Below are 21,220 nucleotides of genomic sequence, written 5' to 3' on the forward strand. Positions count from 1 at the left end.
AAAAAAAAAAAAAAAAAAAAAGAAAGAAATCCTGGGGATGCAGCCCAGCAGTATGTTTTAACAGGCCCACCAGATGACTCCAGTGTAGCTCAGGCTTGACCTAATGGCCCTGGGCTAAGTGCTGGGATTACAGAAGTGAGTTTTACTCTTTTCTCGCCCTCAAGGAACTTGGAGTCCGGGGAGGAGACAGGCAGGAAGGACAGAAATACTGTCAGTGGGAAAGGGCTGTTCTCAAGGGGTGGGAAGGCAGAGAGGCAGCTAGGAGGGTTTGATCCAGGAGCTGGGGATGCTGGTGAGGAAGGGTGGCCGGGGATCTCAATGGCATGAGGAGCCATTAGGGAGCCCGGCAGGGAGCCCGGTGTTGGGACTAGCAACCCCTAGAGTGCTCACTGCCCAGTCCAAGACCACCCTGGTGCCCTGCCCCTGACCACCAGCCTCTCCCTACTATACCCCTCCCTGCTCTACTGCCCCCCTCTTCTTACCTCTTCCTGAGTCCCAAAGAGCAGCAAGTCTTTTCCTCCAGTTGTCCTGGTGAGAAATGTGTGCAGATCTCCAGACCATTATCTCAGAGCTTAGTTTTAGAAAATTTTAGAGTAAATTTTTCCATTGAGTAGAGAACACCATGTACTGATTTAGGTGCTTCTATTTATGCGTTACACAGACCAAAGGTTTTTAAAAACCCTAGGCAGAAAGGAACATCTTGAAAATTGTGTGACTTTAACAGGCTCAGACCATGGCACTTGGCTTATCTCATCTAATCCTTCCTACATTTCATTCAGGTAAGTAACATCACTCCATTGTACAGATGAGGAAACTGAGGCTCAGAGAGGTAAAGTCACTTGCCAAAGCCACCCAGCTAATAAGGGGCGCAGCTGAAATATGACCCCATAGCTGCCTGGGTTCTTGCTGGCCTATCTCGCAGTTTATGAAGGCGTCTGATCCTGAGTAAATCCAGAGCATCCAGATGTTTTCCTGAGACCACATTCTGCTGGGCAAGCTTCCCCATGACCAGTGATGGCTCTCGGGGGCTGATCTTCTGCCTCATTAAGGAGGGAATGAGTTTGGTGGGGAAAGACGAATGGATCAGACCTAACGCAAGCAGATTTGCAGTTGTGTGCCAGTTTCTAGCCATATGTCTTTATATAAACCCTCAGCCACTTGGATGAATGACAGATGATGCCTGCCAGTCCCCTCTCACTGGAACACATCTGTCCTATTCACTGACCCACCCTGGGAGCTGGCAGGGTGGGCCGCAGGCCTCAGTACCCTTCCTTGCATGCCGTCCAGTGTGGCTCTAGAACAGCTGTCTGCTGGCATGGGGTGGAGTGCAGAGAAGTAGCTGTGTGGGCAAAAGCTGCAGGGTCCACTCAGTAGCCAAGAGGGCTGTTTAGCCCATGGTACCATCTCCCCTACACCAACATAAGCCTCACTTTGCTAGAGGTCCTGGGGCTTAGAAACCTCAAATTTTGGAAAACAGCTAGGAAATAACTTTGGAAGGTTGCAGAATCACCAGCATTGATGTCACAAAATTCACGCGTTAAGCTCACTGAAGAGTCCTTAAACTCTCACCAAAGCATGTTTATTCTTAGTTTACACACATTAATAACAGGCTGTGTGGTATCTCAGCTTTTTTTTTTTTTTTTTTTTTTTTTTTTTTGTTTGCGGTACACTGGCCTCTCACCGTTGTGGCCTCTCCCGTTGCAGAGCACAGGCTCCGGACGCGCAGGCTCAGCGGCCATGGCTCACGGGCCCAGCCGCTCCGCGGCATGTGTGATCCTCCCGGACCGGGGCACGAACCCGCGTCCCCTGCATCGGCAGGCGGACTCTCAACCACTGCGCCACCAGGGAAGCTCTCAGCTTTTCTGTAACAACTTTAATGAGCTATAATTCACATGCTATATAATTCATCCATTTAAAGTAAACAACCAGTGGTTTTTCGTGTATGCACAGAGCTGTACAACCATCACTACAGTCAATTTTAGAACATTTTCATCACTTCCAAAAGAAACCCTGTATCATTTTCCCCACCCCTTCTCCCCTTACTCCCTGGCAGCCTCTCTCCTACTTTCTGTCTCTATAGATTTGCCTATTTCTAGGCATTTCATGTAAATGGAATCATACAATATGTGACCTTTTGTGACTGGCTCCTTTCATTTAGCATAATATTTTCAGGGTTCATCATGTTGTAGCATGTATCATTACCTCATTCCTTTTCATTACTGAATATTATTCTATTGTGTGCATAAACTACATGTTGATGCATCCGTCAGTTGATGGTCATTGTGTTGTTTCCACTCTTTGCGTATTGTGAATGTGCTACTAGGAACATTGGTGCACCTATTTTTTTTTTTTTTTTAACTGGGCCAACCTTTTTTTTTTTTTTAACCCCACATTTGTTTATTTATTTATTTTTGGGCTGTGTTGGGTCTTCGTTTCTGTGCGAGGGCTTTCTCTAGTTGTGGCAAGCGGGGGCCACTCTTCATCGCGGTTCGCGGGCCTCTCACTATCGCGGTCTCTCTTGCTGCGGAGCACAGGCTCCAGACGCGCAGGCTCAGTAGTTGTGGCTCATGGGCCTAGTTGCTCCGTGGCGTGTGGGATCTTCCCAGACCAGGGCTCGAACCCGTGTCCCCTGCATTAGCAGGCAGATTCTCAACCGCTGCGCCACCAGGGAAGCCCGGGTGCACATATTTTTGTGTGTACATATGCTTTCATTTCTCTAGGTTATATATGTTCCTAGGAGTGGGATTGCTGGGGCATATAGAAACTCTGTGTTTAACTTTTTGAGGAACTTCCGGACTCTTTTCCCTAGTGGCTACACCATTTTACTTTCCCACTAGCAGTGGTTAAGGGTTCTGATTTCTCTACATCCTCACCAACACTTATTTTCTCTGTCTTGTTTTGATTAAGCCATCCTAGTGGGTGTAAAGAGGTAACCCATGGTTTTAATTTGCATTTCCCTGGTGGTTATTATATTGAGCATCCTTTTATGTGCTTATTGACAGCTAGTATATCATTGGAGAAATGTCTACTCAAATCCTTTGCCCATTTTTATACAGGTTGTCTTTTTAATATTGAGTTGTAAGAGTTCTTTATATATTTAGAAACAAGTCCCTTACCAGATATATGATTTGTAAAATTGGTGTCTCATTCTGTGGGTTGTCTTTTCACTTTCTTGATAGTGTGTTATCTGTAATTCTTGTCCACAGCAAATGAGCAGGACCCGGGTGGGCTTTAATTAAGAGGCCAGCAGGCTGACAGCTGTGATAAATATCCTGACAATGAGGGAGGATATAAGGCTATAAAACTTTCCTATGAAAACAAGACGAGACTCAAGAACATCCCTTCTTGCAGCTCAGGTTGATCTCTGGGTTCTGGGTGAGGACCTGACTGCTTTCTCTTGAAATATGCACTGCATTTTGGAAGGATTTCTGCCCCCAAAGGACAAAATAGAGTAAGGTGTGAAACTGTAGGCTCCCGTGATGTGTATCTCTGGTCACAAATATGCACGGAACTTCTGCAGTGTGCCAGGCACAGAGCTGGGTTTTGGAGTCAGGCCATGGAACAAGCATGGTGATCTCTATCTACCCTCCCAAAGCTGACTGGGAGTGGGGTGGCGCAGGGGTGCACAGAGAAGCCAACAGGCAAAGGACGTAGGGAAGCCCCCAGCCACAGGCAAAGCCCCAGGCCCTTAACTGCCCCATGCTCACTGAGCGAAGCCGGGCAGCCCTCGGTCATTTTACAGACGATGAAGCTAGAGGGAAGATGTAACCTGTCCAGTGTCTACTGGTGAGGAAATCGTCGGGATAGAACCCAGAGTTTCAGCCTCTCGGATCCATACTCTTTTCATCCCTATAATTTTTAGGTTTAAAAAAAGTTCTGGGCAAGAATTTGTGTTTTCATTTATGGCTTGCCGACTCCCGGGTGCTGGCTGTAGACGCACACCAGTTTGCCCCCGGGGCCACAAGCTGTCCGTGGACACCTGCTGTTCGGCCTCTGGGCCTTTGCTCACACAGGCTCTTCTTTCTAGAAGGCTTTTCCAGGCTCCCTCTCACATCCTTCAAGGCTCAGCTCAGACCCACCTCCTGCAGGAAGCCGCCCAGCTGCCCTGCCTGAAGGCAGCGTCCTCTCTCAGGAGACCTTGTTCAATTGCGTCTTGGCGCCTGTCATTCCGCGGGGACCCAGGTGTCTAGGAGGGTGTGGACCTCCCCAGGTATGGTAAGGGGTCATCCCTGGGAGCAGGAAGAAAGCTCAAAGCTTCTGTCTGTGTTTAAATTTTAGCCTTATCTCTTTACATTTATATTTGTTTATATACGATTTATTCTGTATATAATGTTATAGTGCACCAGTCATATTTAAATATATTTATAAATAAATAGAGCAGTAATAGGAATGTGTCCCCCCAGATTTAATGTTAAAATCTAAAACTAAAGTTTGAAGATAACTGTGGGCTGCTTGAGGACAAGAACTGGGCCATATTCCTCTGTCAGTCCCCGAGGCCAGAAGTGCTAACTAAGTCAGCTCCTGGCTGGGAGGGGGTGCGCGGCACCCCAGTTGGCTTGTAGACCATCCGGCCGCCGGCTGCCCAGCTGGTCACCCCACCGCCACCTACCCACACCCAACTCCATGGTGATCCCTTCCCGGCCGTGGCCTGCTCCGGCCACTGGGGTCTGAAGGGCTGCGTGCTGCGTGCAGAACAGGCTGCAGGCTTGTCCACGCCCTGCCTGCCTACGTGCCTGGGGGCCACGCCTGGCCCGCTGGCCTGCCCAAGAGCGGACGAGAGCTGGCAGGTAGGCCAGTGGGCCAGGCCTGGCTCCCAACCACAAACAGCCCATGTCGGGGCCCTGCCAGGAAGGAGGTGAGACCAGGCAAGGTGGGCAGAGACCCAGAGGGGACTGGGAACCGTAGCTGGTGCCAGTGCCTGCACACCCGGGCCTCCGTGCTGTTTCGTCCGCAGCCTGGGAGGGGGAAACGGGCAGGTTTGTGTGTGCAGGGCGCAGGCCCCCCCCAGCCCAGCGGCTGTTGGATTCCTCCCCCCACCCCCAGATCTGTAAATAGAACAGCCAGGGAGCCAGGGCCCAGCCAGGATTAGGCACTCGCACCTTTGGGCCACATGGACAGGCAACAGGGACTCTGTTGGACCTTTGGGGCCTCCAGGACTCTACCACCTGTCCTACCCTCGCCAGCATCATGCCAGCAGCAGGCCTTGTGCTGGGCACTGGGAGGGTGGAAGAATTTTGAAAGGCCCGTGAAGCACTTCAGAGAACACACACACACACACACACACACACACGTATACACATAGCACCAGCCAGAAAAGGTGGCTCTTGTTAACTAGTTTCATCCTCACAACAAGGCATGGAAGACGTACAATTCGTGTCCCCATTTTAAACGTGAGGGGACTAAGGTGCTGAGGCACCTGAGTAGTGAGTGATGGGCGTGGCTATGATTAGAACCCAGCACCTCTGCCCAGGTGGCTGTGTCCCTGTGTCAGAGATGGAGGGGAAGGAGGCGTCACAACCTGGCGTTTTCCTGTCCCAAGGATCGAATTTTGGTAGCAAGAGCACTTTAGAGGTGCTTTACGTTTAATTTCCATTTACCCTGCGGCTAAAAGCAGGGCCCCTTAGGACCGTAAGTCTGGGATGTTTAATAGGGTCCCCAGATGCTCCCATGTCCCAGGGCCAGTTTGGGGCAAAGCTGGGACCAGCCCCAGGCCACCAGGCCCATGCCCTTGGCTTCCCTCTGCTGCAGCTGCCTCGTCTGGGGTCCCCAAAAGGGGACTGAATGAGGTTCTCAGCAGTGAGCCTTGAGTGCCAGCCCCAAACCCTTCCTCTCCCCGTCGTGATGCTAAGTCTCGAGATAAACGAGGACAGGATGCAAAGTCCAGGTCTCATTGACTTTCTCTTTGGGCTGGCTCAGGTTTGCCGTGAGGCTGTAAATCATTCGGGGCTCTGCAAGGACCAGCACATGCTGTGTGCGCCATGAAGCCCTCCCGGGCTGCCCCTTTGGCAGCCCCATCCCTTTCTTCCCTGCATCCACTCGTGGGTGGACACGCCACCCAACATGCACATGATTATAAACCATCCGAAAGTGGGAAGCACGTCTTGTTCATCCTTATGTTCCTAAGTGTTCAGCACGTGGTAGTTGCCCAGGAGATGGGAGGGAGAAGAGAGAGAGAGCAAAGCCAGAGGAGAGGCTTCTGTCCAGGTGGGGATCTACTTGGGATCCTCCAAATTGCTAGCAAATGTGAAGACGACCTGAAGGCCTCAGCGTGGTGACTCTCCCTCCCCGTAGGGACAAAACCTGCCTCAGGACTGGTGTCTCCAGGTGGCTGAGGCAGGGACTGGGGAAAGCCCTGGGGTATCCGTCCCAGTCATGACTGACCCATAGGGAAAGCTGGAGTCCCCGGGGAGGGATTTACAGTTACCTTGGCCCAAATCCCCGGCGCTGGCCTGGGAGTCTGAGGCCACCTGCAAGGCCCCTGTCACCACTCGCCCCTCTTCCCCAGGGCTGCAGAGGTGCTGACAGGGTCTCTACATCCTTACTTTGCCTCACCCCCGCTGCTGGGACAGTGCTGGCAACCAGTGTCTGCGTCATTGCCGACAGCCATCCACCCAGTGCTTACTATGTACCAAGAGAGCTCTGTTCTGAGTGCTATACCCACATTGGCTTCATTCCTACAACCTCCCCATAAGGAAGGTACTGTGATCTCTCCCTTTTATAGCTGAGGAACTGAGGCACTGACAGGCCCAAGGTGGCAGAGTGAGAACTAGAACCCAGGCTTACCCGACGGTAAGTCGGGTGCTAAAGCAGCCCATGGACACACGACTCTAAGCCTGGGCTCTGGGGATCCTCGGGAGGCCCATTTGCATCTACAAAGCATAGATCATCACCACTTGGAAAAATATCCTGTACCCAGACCAGGCAGAAAACGCCCTTTCCCGTTTTTCAGGGAGTGGCAATCCCCGTCTGAGCCCACAGTCAGCCTGGCCTGAGCAGCGTGGAGGCTCTGGCTGGTGCTTGTATGTCTGTGTGGTCATGGCCCCTCCATTTGTGTGTCCCCCAAAAAATGACCCTGAAGGGGCTTAGCTCAGCCGGTCCCTGGTGTCTGTGATAGAGACAGGGCGATGCTCTGAAACCACTTAAGAGGCGTGAGACGCTAGGGGACTTGCCTGTATTTGGCGGACGCAGGACAGCAACACGTGTCCCTGACTCTCGGTCACTGCGTCTGCTTCCACACTGACCCTCTCTTCTCAGCCAGAGTGGTCCCAGCTCTGCTACTTGCTGGACAGGTCACTGTCCTCCATCTGGGCAGTAAGACTCTTGGGGAAGTTCAGACTACAGAGGCCGACAGACCTGCGTCCCATTCTTCCTTCCCCCCCGCTTCCCCTCTATGCCACCTGAAGCAGGTTTCTCAACCTCTCTGAGCCTCCATTTCGTCTTCTTTAAGTTGGGGATAATAATGGCCCTACTTCATGGGGTTCTGTGAGGACTGGATGACCGCCACTCATCAACGCATCACACATCACCTAGAGCAGTGTCTGGCACATGGTGGCCATCCCATAGCTAGGAGCTGCTGCTGCCCCCTTGTAAAACGTCCAGGTCAGTTTTCAAAGCCTTTTAAGATTGCATTGTCTGCCACCTCGGAGCAGAGGTTGTAACCTCCATTTACAAAGGTGGAAGCTGGGGCCCAGAGAGGCACAGGGGCTTGTCCAAGGACACACAGCTGGTTCGTGGGAGAGCCAGGACACATCCTCCTGGTTCCCCTGCGCCCCCTTGTGTTAGATCTTGTGCCTCCCACCTCACCCGGTGTGTGGCGCGTGCCAGGAGGCTTCTGTGGAAAGTGGGAAGAGGGTGTTAAAAAGCCATCCCTGCAGCTCCACTGGTTCCAGGCAGGGATTCTTAACCCTCCTATGCCGAGGACCCCCATGAGTTCATAGACTGGTGAAGCCCCTAAACTTCTCAGAATAACGCTCTTCTTCCATACGTAAAATTACATAGGGTTACAAAGAATACATACTATATTGAAACACAGTCCCTAAAATATATTTTTAAAAGACGTGCAATAGTAACATGCATGATTCTTTATGTTAAGTAACAAGATCTAGTGACAGAATCTAATATTTACTATAATTTTAGTTTTTAATTTCCCTCCACCCTTATTGAGTTATGAAAGACAAATAAAACTGTGTATATTTAAGGTATACAATGTGATATTTTGATATACATATACATTGTGAACTAACTACCACAATAAAGCTAACTAGCATATCCGTCACCTCACATAGTTTCCATTTTTGTGTGTGTTGGGCACACTTGAGAACTACTCTCTTAGAAAATTTCAGGTATGTAATACAGTATTATCAACTGTAGTCACCATAATATTCATTAGATCTCTCATCTTATAACTGAAAGTTTGTACCCTTTGACCAACATCTCCCCTTTTCTCCTGGTCACCATTCTTTCCACTCTCTGCTTCTAAGTTTGACTTTTTCAGAACCACATGTAAGTGGGATCATGCAGTGTTTGTCTCTCTGTGTTTGGCTTATTCCACTTAGTGTAATGTCCTCCAGGTTCATTATGTTGATGCAAATGTCAGGATTTCCTTCTTTTTTAAGGTTGAATAATATTTCATTGTACGTATGCACCACATTTTCATTACCCATTCATCCATCAACAGACACTGAGGTTGTTTCCCTATCTTGTCTACTATGAATTATGCTGCAATAAACACGGGGTGCAGATCTCTTCAAGATAGTGATTTTATCTCCTTTGGGTGAATACCCAGTAGTGGATTGCTGGATCATATGGTAGTTCTATTTTTAATATTTTGAGGAGCCGCCATGCTGTTTTCCATAATGGCTGTACAAATTTACATTCCCACCAGCAATGCACAAGGGTTCCCTTTTCTCTACATGTGTGCCAACACTTATTATCTTTTGACTTTTTGACACTAGTCATCCTAAAAGGTGTGAGGTTTTGATTTACATTTTCCTGATGATTACTGATGATAAGCATCTTTTTATAATACTTGTTGACCATTTGTATGTCTTCCTTAGAAAAATGTCTGTTCAGTTCCTTTGCATTTTTACTTGGATTATTTGGGTTTTTAACTATTGAGTTATATGATTTCCTTATATATTTTGGAAATTAACCCCTTATTGGATATATGGTTTACAAATATTTGCTCCCATTCTATAGGTTACCTTTTCATGTTGTTGATTATTTCCTTTGCTGTGCAAAAACATTTTAGTTTGACTTAGTCAGACTAGACTTGTTTGCTTTTACTTTTGTTGCCTGTACTTTTGGTGTCAAATCCAAAAAAAGTCATTGATAAGACCAGTGTTTTCTTCTAAGACAGTAATACATTTCAGGTCTTACCTTTTTTTTTTTTTTTTTTTGAGCTTAAGTCTTGAATCCATTTTGAGTTGATTTTTGTGTATGATATGAGATGTGGGTCCAGTTTCATTCTTTTCCATGAGGATGTCCAGTGTTCCCAATGCCATTTATTGAAGAGATTGTCATTTCCCCACTGGGTATTCTTGGCACCTGTGCTGAAGATTAATTGACCATATATGCATGGGTTTATTTCTGGGGCTCTCTATTCTGTTCCGTTGGTTTATGTCTGTTTTTATGTCAGTACCATATTGCTTTGATTACTATAGCTTTGTAATACAATTTGAAATTAGGAAGTGTGATGCTTCCAGCTTTGTTCTTCTTGCTCAAGATTGCTTCAGCTCTTTGGGGTCTTTTGTGGTTCTATACAAATCTTAGGATTTGTTTCTATATCTGTGAAAAATGCTATTGGGATTTTTATATAGATTACTTTGAATCTGAATGTCTTTCCATTTATTTATGTCTTCTTCAATTTCTTTCATCAGTGTTCCGTAGTTTCAAGTGTACAGCTCTTTCACCTCCTTGGTTAAATTTATTCCTAAGTATTTTATTCTTTTTGGTGGTATTGTAAATGGGATTGTTTTATTAATTTCTTTTTCAGATAGTTAATTGTTGGCATATAGAAACACAGCCGATTTTTGTATGATGATTCTTTTTTTTTTTTTTTTTTGGCTGAGTTGGGTCTTTGTTGCCGGGCACAGGCTTTCTCTAGTTGCGATGAGCGGGGGCTACTCTTCCTTGCTGTGTGCTGGCTTCTCATTGCAGTGGCTTCTCTTGTTGCGGAGCACGGGCTCTAGGCATGAGGGCTTCAGTAGTTGTGGCTCGCAGGCTCAGTAGTTGTGGTGCATGGGCTTTGGTGCTCTGCGGCCTGTGGGATCTTCCCGGACCAGGGCTCGAAGCCGTGTCCCCTGCATTGGCAGGCAGATTCTTTAAACAGTGTGCCACCAGGGAAGCCCTGTATGTTGATTTTGTATCCTGCAACTTTACTGGATTAATTTCTTAGTTGTAACAGTTCTTTGGTGGAGTCTTTAGAGTTTTCTATATATAAGATCACGTCAACTGCAAACAAAGATAATTTTATTTCTTCCTTACCAATTTGGATGCCTTTGTTCTTTTTCTTGTCTAATTGCTCAAGCTAGGACTTCCAGTACTATGTTGAATAGAAGCGGCAAGAGTGGGCACCCTTGTTCCTGATCTTAGAGGAAAAAGCTTTCAGCTTCTCATCATTGAGTATGATGTTAGGTGTGAGCTTGGCATATATGGCCTTTATTATACTGAAATACATTCCTAGTTCTGTGTCTAATTTGTTGAGTTTTTGTCATGAAAGTATGTTCAATTCTGGTAAATGTTTTTTTCTGCATCTATTGAGATGATCATATCATTTTCGTCCCTCTTCTGTTAACGTGGTGTTTCACATTTAATGGTTTGCTTATGTTGAACCATCCTTGCATCTCAGAGATAAATCCCACTTTGATCATGGTGTAGGATCCTTTTAATGTGCTGTTGAATTCAGTTTGCTAGTGTTTCATTGAGGATTTTTGCATCTTTGTTCATCAGGGATATTGACCTGTAATTTGCTTTTCATGTAGTGTCCTTATCTGTCTTTGATATCAGAGTAATGATGGCCTCATAAAATGAGCTTGGAAGTGCTCCCTCCTCTTCAGTTTTTTGGAAGAGTGGGAGAAGGATTAGCGTTAACTCTTCATGAAATGTTTGGAAGAATTCACCAGTGAAGCCCCCCAGTCCAAGGCCTTTCTTTTTTGGGGGAGTTTTTTACATCACTGATTCAATCTCCTTACTCATTACTGGCCTGTTCAGATTTTTTATTTCTTCATGAGTCAATCTTGGTAGAATGGTATGTTTTTAGGAATTTATCCATTTCTTCTGGGTTGTCCAGTTTGTTGTCATATAATTGTTCATAATAGTCTCATGATCTTTTGTATTTCTGTGTTATCCATTGTAATGTCTCTCTTTTTTTTTATCTTATTTGAGTCTTTTTTTTTTCTTTGTGAATCTACCTAAAGGTTTGTCAGTGTTATCTTTTCAAAAAACCAGGTCTTAGTTTTATTGATTTTTTTTCTCTTGTGTTTCTAGCCTTTATTGCAATTGTTTCCACTCTGATCTTTGTTATATCCTTCCTTCTGTTAACTTTGGACTTAGTTTGTTGTTCTTTTCCTAGTTCCTTGAGGTGTAAAGTTAAGTTGTTTGAGATCTTTCTTTTTTCTTCATTTTGGCATTAAGCTATAAACTTTCCTTTTAGAGCTGCTTTTGCTTCATCCCATACTTTTTGGTATGTTGTACTTCAATTTTTCCTTGTTTCAGATAGTTTCTTTTAATTTCCCTTTTGATTTCTTCTTTGGCTCATTCGTTGTTCAGGAGTGTACTAATTTCCACATATTTGTGAATTATCTAATCTTCCTTCTGTTATTGATTTCTAGTTTCATACTATTGTCGTCAGAAAAGATACCTGATATGATTTCAGTCTTCTTAAAATTGTTAAGATGTGTTTTATGACCTAACACATGCTCTGTCCTGGAGAATATTCTGTGACACATGAGGAGAATGTGTATTATGCTGCTATTGCATAGAACGTTCTCTATATGTCTGTTAGGTTCATTTGGTCTAAAGTACAGTTCAAGTTCAATGTTCCCATACTGATTTTTTTTTTGTCTGATCCATCCATGGTTGAAAGTGGGGTAGTGAAGTCCCCTACTGTTATTTATAATGTTGTCTATTTTCCCTTCAGATATGTTAATATTTGCTTTCTGTATTGAAGTGTTCCACCTATCATAATTTTAAATTAATGATGAGTTTAAATTGTATTTGGAGAGTTCTTTCACAATTAAATTTGTGATGTGACATTGGTCATTACTGGGGACAAACTCACAGGTAGGCTAATACTACTGTGTTGCTGCTTACATTCATACTTGAAGAAAATAGCAACTTTCAGTTAGAAGTTGGTGACCATTAAAACATAATTTTCCCACCCAAGTTTACTATAAATCCGTGGCCCGAGTCCAGGGTTTCCTCCATGTCCCCTCATATCTCAGACTTAGTAAAGGAGCTCCCAGGGCACCCACCCAATCTTAGGGTCCCATTCACTGTCATGTCCCACTCCAATCCCACCCTCAGAGAGTAGGATTTCAGTGTTCATTCATTCAGCAAACATTGAACACCAGCTCTGTGCCAGGCCTTGGGACAAATGGTGAGATCCAAAGTCAAATAAGATGAGGTCCCCGCCTTTAAGCTGCTCGTCATCTACTTAAAGAAGAGCATCAGAGACACCATCCCAAAATGCAAAATGTAAACAAGCACAGGAACATGTCTACCCTTCCTGGTAATCGGATAAACCCAGTGATGCTGAGGTTGGGTCACTCCTGGGTAGTAACACCGGCCATTACATAATCCTTTTGAAAAGACGTATGGCACTGCATAGCATCGATCACAGAAATTCCATACCCTTCTTTCTCAGCACTCTCACGCTTGCAAATTTGTACCAAGGAAATAACTCAGGACAAAGGACAGAGTGTGGAGGGCAGAGGTCCTTTCCTCTCCTTTTCTGGAGGCTGTGTCCTCCTCAGGAAGGGGCTGGGTCTTGTTCAGCTTGTGCCCCCGTGCTCGCACATGTTAATACTCATAAAGCCCTGTTGGATGAATGTTGGACCCCCGTGCAGCTCCAGTGGACAAGAGAGGGAGCTGGTAGGAGGGGCAGTCCAGAAGCCCTCCACTGATCAAGTTCCTGTTTTCTCTTCTAGCCACCAGAACATCAGGAGAGATGGACAAGCCACTCATCAGCCACCACCTGGTGGACAGTGATGGCAGCCTTGCCGAGGCCCCCAGGGAGGTTCCCAAAGTGGGCATCCTGGGCAGCGGGGACTTTGCCCGCTCCCTGGCCACACGCCTGGTGGGCTCCGGCTTCAGCGTGGTGGTGGGGAGCCGCAACCCCAAACGCACGGCTGGGCTGTTCCCCTCAGCAGCACAAGTGACTCTCCAGGAGGAGGCAGTGGGGTCCCCAGAGGTCATCTTCGTGGCTATGTTCCGGGAACACTACTCCACACTATGTGGTCTCAGTGACCAGCTGGCCGGCAAGATCCTGGTGGACGTGAGCAACCCCACACAGCAGGAGCACCTTCGGCACCATGAGTCCAATGCTGAGTACCTGGCCTCCCTCTTCCCCACCTGCACAGTGGTCAAGGCCTTCAATGTCATCTCTGCCTGGACCCTGCAGGCTGGCCCAAGGGATGGAAACAGGCAGGTAGGTGCTGGAGGAATGCCAGTCATCATAACAATAAATGTAAATGGCTAACTTCCATTGAGGGCCCTTGGTGTACCAGGCTCTTTATGTACATTATCTCAGCTCATCTCACAGCCCTGCAAAGTCCCATTTTACAGAGCAGGAAACTGAGGCTCAGAGATGTTAATGAACTTACTCACACTAGGTCCCACAGCTTGGTGAGCTGGGATTTGAACCCAGTTCATGGGAACCTGAAATCATGTTCTTTCTTCTATGGTAATTTCATTTGCAAGAAGACAAGGAGGAAAAGGTCGATGGCTTTCTTTTTACTATTTGGAGCCAAGCAGAGGAGAGATTTTGCTTTTAGGATTGCACTTAGAAAGAAGAAGGTAACATACTCATGTACCAGGTCCTAAGGGAGCAGGCATGTCCCAAATTTTCTCTCATTTATTCCAGGGGCTTCCAAAAACTGCGTGGATTTCTCAGAATAGTCAACAGCAGGTTTTTCTGAGGGTGGAAAATGGCTCCAGAAAACAGCCATTGCTGCACACTGTTGTTGGCAGGAGGAGCTCTAACCAAGACAAGGTGGTCTTTTTGTTTGTATTTTTGTTTTTTTTTTTTTGCGGTACGCGGGCCTCTCACTGCTGTGGCCTCTCCCATTGCGGAGCACAGGCTCCGGACGTGCAGGCTCAGCGGCCATGGCTCACGGGCCCAGCCGCTCCGCGGCACGTGGGATCTTCCCGGACCGGGGCACGAACCCGTGTCCCCTGCATCGGCAGGCGGACTCCCAACGACTGCGCCACCAGGGAAGCCCGACAAGGTGGTTTTTAATGCCAAGAGGCAACCTGTATTTGCCTCAGGGAAGCATGCCAGGCTCCACATGTGTTTGAGAACTTCCACCAATGAGTCCAGCTCAGATGCCTTCTCTGCCCAGCTCCATGCCAGGCTGTGGGGAGCCCACAGGTACCCAGCCACCCCTGACTGGAGGGCCCTCCATGCAGCCTGCATCTTGGGACTCCTACATTTGGACAGGCAAGGAACAGCGGGGGAGTGTAGGGTAGCAGGGCCTGGGAGGGAGCAGAGCTAGAGGCTGGCTGGGGAAGACTTCGAGATCAGCCTTGGCCTTTGCCCTACCTTACAATGTCAGGCACAGGGAACAGGAAGGGCTTTTCAAGCTGAGGGGACAACCTGCAGAGGCACAGAGGTGAGGAACAGTGTTCCCAAACGATGTTCCCAAATGGGGACAATAGTACCTACTTGCAGGCTTATGACGAGGCTGAGGGTTCACATGTGTAACGCCTGGCACATAGCGGGTGCTGAGTCAGTGTTGGTAGACCACCTGACCACAGCGGTGTCAGGAAGACCCATGGAATGTTCAGGGATCAGAGGACACCAGTGGGCCTGCGTTGGGGCTTGTGGAGGGGAGCAGTGGGCTACAAGGCTGGGGCTGGCTTGTGGAAGGCCTTGTGTGTTGGCTGAAGGCTGTACGGGGCCAGAGGACATGGTCAAAGGGGACACTTCTGGACTGAGGGATGGAGCTGCAGCCAGAGCTGCACCTTCTGGGCCATATGCAAAGCCCAGTTGCTGAATGACCCCCAGGGCAGGCCACAGTCCTTTGAGGCACCTACTCCAAGGGCCCCTGGGGGCCGCCTAGATGGGCGTTTTGCTTGTGGATGCTGATGGCAGTGAACTGGGCAAGATGCTCACTGTTGGATGAGCGTTGGCCGTTTTCCTCAAGAAGTGGGCATTGCTGGGCCAGAGACTAGGAGCCCACGGGGAGCCGAGGAAAGGCCCCGGGCTGGGATTCAGGGCCTCCTTGTGCTCCAGCCATACCCTTACCTGGCAGATCGCTGGGCCTCAGTTTCCTCAGCTGCTCCGTGAGGAGCTTGGCCAAGATGCTCTCCGAGGCCCCGCTCAACCCTCCAGGGACCCCACCTGACCCCCCCCACCTTCCTCCCCGCAGGTGCCCATCTGCAGTGACCAGCCAGAAGCCAAACGCACCATCTTGGAGCTGGCGCAGGCCATGGGCTTCACCCCCGTGGACATGGGTTCCCTGGCCTCGGCCCGGGAGGTGGAGGCCATGCCCCTGCGCCTCCTCCCAGGCTGGAAGGTGCCTGCTCTCCTGGCCCTGGGGCTCTTCGTCTTCTTCTACACGTACAACTTCATCCGGGATGTGCTGCAGCCCTACCTGCAGGAGGGCAAGAACAAGTTCTACCAGCTGCCCGTGTCTGTGGTCAACACAACGCTCCCCTGCGTGGCCTATGTGCTGCTGTCACTGGTGTACCTGCCCGGCGTGGTGGCGGCGGCCCTGCAGCTGCGCCGCGGCACCAAGTACCGCCGCTTCCCCGACTGGCTGGACCACTGGCTGCAGCACCGCAAGCAGATGGGGCTGCTCAGCTTCTTCTGCGCCGCCCTGCACGCGCTCTACAGCTTCTGCCTGCCGCTGCGCCGCTCCCACCGCTACGAGCTGGTCAACCAGGCCGTCAAGCAGGTACGGTGCTCGCCTGCTTCCTGCCAATCACAGCGCCGGGGTGGGGGGCGGGGGGCGCCCGTGGGTGCAGCCCGCCAGTTGTCACCTGCCGATCCTGCCCGGACTGGATCACGCCCACATCCTGCTGTCCGAGGTCTGGCGTATCAGCGAACAGAACGTGAAAAGCGCTCTACCCCCAAGCCAGGGAGACTTAAAGTGAGTTACAGAGGGTATGTAGAAGGTAGCGAAGTGCTAAGGAGGAAGATCAAGCGGGGGGTGGGAGGTGCAATATTAAAGCGTGGTGAGGGAGGCCTGGCTGAGCGGGGGACATGTGAGCCCAGGTCGGAAGGACAGGAGGACAGGAGCTGTCTGGCACCTTTGAGGATCGGCAAGGAGGCCCTCTTGGTGGAGCGAGGGGACGGGGTGGTGGGCGGGGCCTGGGAGGCGGAAGCCACACCAGAGAGGCCTTAAAGGCTGAGGAAAGGCTTGGGCCTTGGACTTGAAGACGAGCAAAGGTTTTGTGTAGAGGAGTGATGCGCCGTCTGGGCTTTTAACTGCCTCACGCTGCTGCCAGGTGGAGAACAGACGATCAAAGATCAAACGCACATGCTGGGAAACCAGTTAGGAGGCTGTGCAGGAGCCCAGATGAGAGGCCACAGAGGCTTGGAGTGGGCTGGGAGCAGCAGAGAGGCAAGAAGGTGTTGAAGGCATATTCTGTAGCCAGGATACACAGAATTGCTGTAATGGACATGGGATTCATGAGGTGGTGGAGGACGACTCTGGGTTTTCAGCCTGAGCACCTGGAGGGCTGGAGTTGCCATCCCCTGAGACGGGAAAGGCTGCAGGAGCATGTGGGGCTTTTCTGTGTGTGTTTTTTTTTTTTTGCGGTACGCGGGCCTCTCACTGTTGTGGCCTCTCTCATTGAGGAGCACAGGCTCCGGACGCACAGGCTCAGCGGCCATGGCTTACGGGTCCAGCCGCTCCGCGGCATGTGGGATCTTCCCGGACCGGGGCACGAACCCGTGTCCCTGCATCGGCAGGCGGACTCCCAACCACTGCGCCACCAGGGAAGCCCAGCATGTGTATTTTGAGGGGGTGGAAGGGCACAGTAATTATTCATTTAGCAAAGCCATAGGGTGCTCTTTTGCCAGCAGGATTCCTGGGAGTGGAGGGCCTTCGGGTCAAGCCAGGTGGCATCACAGGCAGCATCCCCTGGCACCTGTACCCACAGAAATAGTCCCCCCAGATGCTTCCTCTGGGTTTACAAGCTCACGGGGCCTGATTCTGAGTCCCAAGCTCAGGTCTGCAAGCAACCCTGCCTTTCTTTATTTTCCCCAACCTGCTTAATTCCACCTCTAGCCCTCAGCCTCTGGCCTGGTGCGAGGGTCCTACCCACTCCAGGACACTCAGCCACCCAATGAGACACTTCTCTTCTACCCCTGGTTCCGGCTGCAGTTTTGTTCTTGCTTGGGAAGCAGGGATCTTACTGAGGCTGGGCCCTCCCCAGGTACACCCACCATGCGGCCATCCCCTCGGAGGCCTGACCACTTCCCAGAGCAGAGCCAGGAGGCAAGGCTCCACAGACCTCAGCCCCTGTTCACTCTAGTTCCTGCTTCCTTGCTGGCAGCTTCTCAAATGCCCTGTCATTCCCCACCCACGGACACCTGGCACCATTCCATCTGTAGGCTTGGGCTTTCATAAGAGAAAGGAGGAACCCCAGACTTCAGGCAAAGCAGCAAGACACCTGCTGGAAATGAGAGGAAGGGAAAAAATAATAGTCACTAACGCTTAAAAAGCGCTTAGTGTGTTCCAGGTACCATCTAAGAGCTTTACATACCCAGTGTGAATTCATTGAACTCTTATCCCTATAAGGCAGGCGCTGTACTACCCTTATTTTACAGATGATAAAACTGAGGCACAGAGAGTTTAAGTAACTTGGTCAAAGCCACTCAGCCAGTAAGTGGCTGAGCTGGGATCCAGGTCCAGCCAATCTCCTCCAAATCCGTGTTCATGCCCATACTGCTTTCTACGGGGAAAACAAGTCCAAATTAACAGTTGAATGGATGATCCCAGAACACATTCATTCGCTGAGTTCTACTCTACCGGGCCCTGAGGCCACGGGATGAAATCAGACAGTCTCGTCCCTCACCTTAGCTGGCGTGGGGTGGCGTGGAGGCCTGCAGGCCAGAGCCCTAGACTCTTGTCCTCCAGCATCACTGACTGGAACAAAGATCTTGACCTTAATAAGCAAGTCACAACCCCTCTTTGGTCCTCAGGGCCCTGGTGTAAATGGAGGTCTCACCCAGTGCTAATGTTTTTTGATGCTCTTTCATGATATTTTCTTACTCCTAAGAAGAGTCAGCCTGCTGGGCAGGAAGCTCTGCGTGGCTCCTCGGAGAGTGGAACAATGTTTGCTGCCCAGGAGGTGGCGGGTGTTTCAGGCAGTGGATGGGGAAGAAGGTAATGCCCCCTCCCCACTAGAGTGTAAGGCAAAACCCCCGCCCTCTCCTCCCCCTGCCCACCCTCTGACTGCCATTCTCCAAATTCTCCACCCTGCCAAGGCTCTCGTTGATATCACGTTAATATCGTTTTGCCATGATGCAAATACCAGGGCACATTGGGGCCCGTGTGAGGTAATTTTCCCTGAGTTCCAAAGCCCTGTAAGGCTGCAGGCCCCCGTGGAGGTTGCCAGGCAACCATCACTCCCATAGGACAGGATCAGAGACAGACAGCAAGGCCTGTCAGGCAAAGGGGCTAAACCTTGTTCTGCAGAGTTCTGGAGGGCAGAGCCAGGGCTGATGCGGCTTGTCAGGGAGGGACGTGGAAATGGGGGGGAGGGATTAACAGAGCAGAGCAGCCCAGAAGAGGGGTGGGCGGCCAAAACGCACATCAGTGGTGCCTTAGAAACGCATGTCAAGATCAAAATCCGAAATCAAGATAAAGATGAAAGAAAGTGTTTTACCCACACACTGTGTTCTCCGCCCTGTCACCCCAAATCTAGTCCAGGCTGTCAGAGAGAACCGTCTAGATCTCACATCTGAGCCTCCTGCCCTTGGGCCCTTCAGCTTCGAGCTTGCAACCTACAGGGAAAGGAAACCCCACACGGGGATGGCAGCGTTCCATCTCTTGTTGACGAGCACTGTCCTGGTCGTGCTCGAGGCGGCCAGCTTGATTAGCTCTGAACATGAGAGCATCAGTAGGGGAGCGGAGAGCTGTTTCACCCACGTCCGAGTTTGCCGTCTGTGACGCTGTTCGCTGGGGAGCCCTGAGAACAGCACTATAGTTCAGTCAGTTGGGTGAGACTCCCACAGGCTACCGAAGGTGGCCAGGAGCCAGATACTTATGCAGGTTCCTCATCCCACCCCTTCCCAGTGTCGCGGCTGAGTGGAAATATTAGAGGAAAAGACAAGACATTTTGCAAGCAGATGTGGTGTGTGTAATCGTCCAAGCTCTGACTTGGGACATTAACTTCCTGATCTTACCAAAATGCAGAAAGGAGCGACTAATGAAGTATATTTGAAGAAAAAACAACTTACAACTCAGGGATGACCCACTGAGCGGCCGTCGTTAGTGCAGGGAAGGTATGAGTTAGCCTTCTCTGGGCTCAGTTACGTGGCAGACTCCCCTGCCCCCTGCAGGGTACCGTCGGCCCCGCCTTTCTCGTTAGTGCTGACGTTCGCTTGGCACACAGCAAAATCACAGGATTTTAGACGTCACCTCTTCCAGCTCTGTCAGTGGAGAAGCGGAGGCCCAGAGATGGAGTTGCCCAGAGTCTCACAGGACTCATGGTCAGGGTGAGACTCCTGGTCCTTTTGTGGCTTAAAGGTACCAGTGAGAGCCAGCCTGCCCTGAAATAGAACAAAGGCCCTCGTTTCTCTCAAATTGCAGGAAAAGTACCCAGTGGATGGCATTTTCTCAGTCCCTTTCAACGTTCTCTCATAAGCCTTTCAACCTTTTTTGCTCAGGCCACTAGATTCATTTTTAATATTATACCTTCTAACTGCACTTGGGTTATTTTTTTCCTGCTGAAATAGTTTCTCAAAAACCTGTATGAGTCACTCTGTTTTGCAAAGCAGAGACCTACCTACTAAAGCCTAGTCACATATCCTAATGGAAATGCTGTTCCTTGTTGTGCGGGTAGAATTGAAGCAGCAGCGTTTCCTGGTGTTTCTCAGAAAACATCTTGATGTCCAGGAACTCTGCAATGTGGTCTAGTTCGGAAATGATGGTTCTGACAGAAGGATCTTGATAAAAGCTCTTCCTCGTGTGCACGGTACGAGTGAGCGTTGGCCAGGCTTGGGGGGAAAGGTGGGGCTGAGGTGCAAGGGGTCTCTGAGTGGGGAGGGAGGCGGTAGAAACCTCTGGGCCTGCAGGGGCTCCCCCATTGGTGCGTGCCTGGGGCTCACTGGCGGATTCCAGAACTCTGTGAGGGCAGGTATCTTTGCTCTCTGCAGCCCAGGGCCTAGCACACAGTAGGTGCTTATGAAGCACCTACTGTGTGCTAGGTGCTTCATAAGTGCTCATGGGCCTGCTTGGCGAATGGATGTTGGCCTCTATTGCCTGGCAGTGGTTGACTCAAAGCTACATTCCTCAGACAGAAATGGGCAACTGGGTGGGAAGATGGGAGCTGGGGGCTAGTTAGGAAATATTGAGGGGTTTGGTGTATGTGTGTCTGGAATATGAGCCAGTGACAGGAGCAGCTTGGGGGACCAAGGATCCAGGGTGAGACAGGCTGAAGGTAGTCAGCAGAGGCAGCAGCCTGTCTGGCTGAAGGGATTCTGAATTAAGAGAGCACCTCCTTCCTGCTGGGGATTTGGGCACCAGAAAACTTTGTGAGATGGTCATATTTGAAGGTTCTTTATGTCTTGTCAGATTCTCTGGCTCCTTACTCTTGGATTGTGACTGTTCTGGTCGACTGGCCCCAGACAGATTTGTGAAAGCCGTGGGGAGGGAGGAGCCTTGTCTTCCGAGCCAGCTGCCTGGGTCCTGATCTCAGCTCTGCCATCTCCTAAGCTGTGTGTGACCATGGAAAGGTTACTTGATCTCTGTGCCTCATTTCCCTCATCTGGAAAATGGGTACAATAGTGACCTCTGCCTCACAGGGTTGCTGTAAGGCTCAGGTG

The 21,220-nt window shown here is 49.7% G+C and overlaps 1 protein-coding gene across 3 annotated transcripts in view; it reads left to right on the plus strand.

Moving 5' to 3' along the window:
• Positions 1 to 21,220, plus strand: part of STEAP3 (STEAP3 metalloreductase) — a 48,024-nt gene that overhangs the window by 15,474 nt on the left and 11,330 nt on the right. For all 3 annotated transcript variants that reach the window (XM_029226066.1, XM_029226065.1, XM_029226064.1), the window contains exons 2-3: positions 13,149 to 13,648; positions 15,591 to 16,118. In XM_029226066.1, the coding sequence (XP_029081899.1) occupies positions 13,149 to 13,648; positions 15,591 to 16,118 (1,028 nt within the window). The remainder of the gene's footprint in view (positions 1 to 13,148; positions 13,649 to 15,590; positions 16,119 to 21,220) is intronic.

The sequence above is a fragment of the Monodon monoceros genome, unplaced genomic scaffold (assembly GCF_005190385.1).
Source record: "Monodon monoceros isolate NGI ecotype Baffin Bay Population unplaced genomic scaffold, NGI_Narwhal_1 Super_Scaffold_16, whole genome shotgun sequence".
Taxonomy (NCBI): Eukaryota; Metazoa; Chordata; class Mammalia; order Artiodactyla; family Monodontidae; genus Monodon; species Monodon monoceros.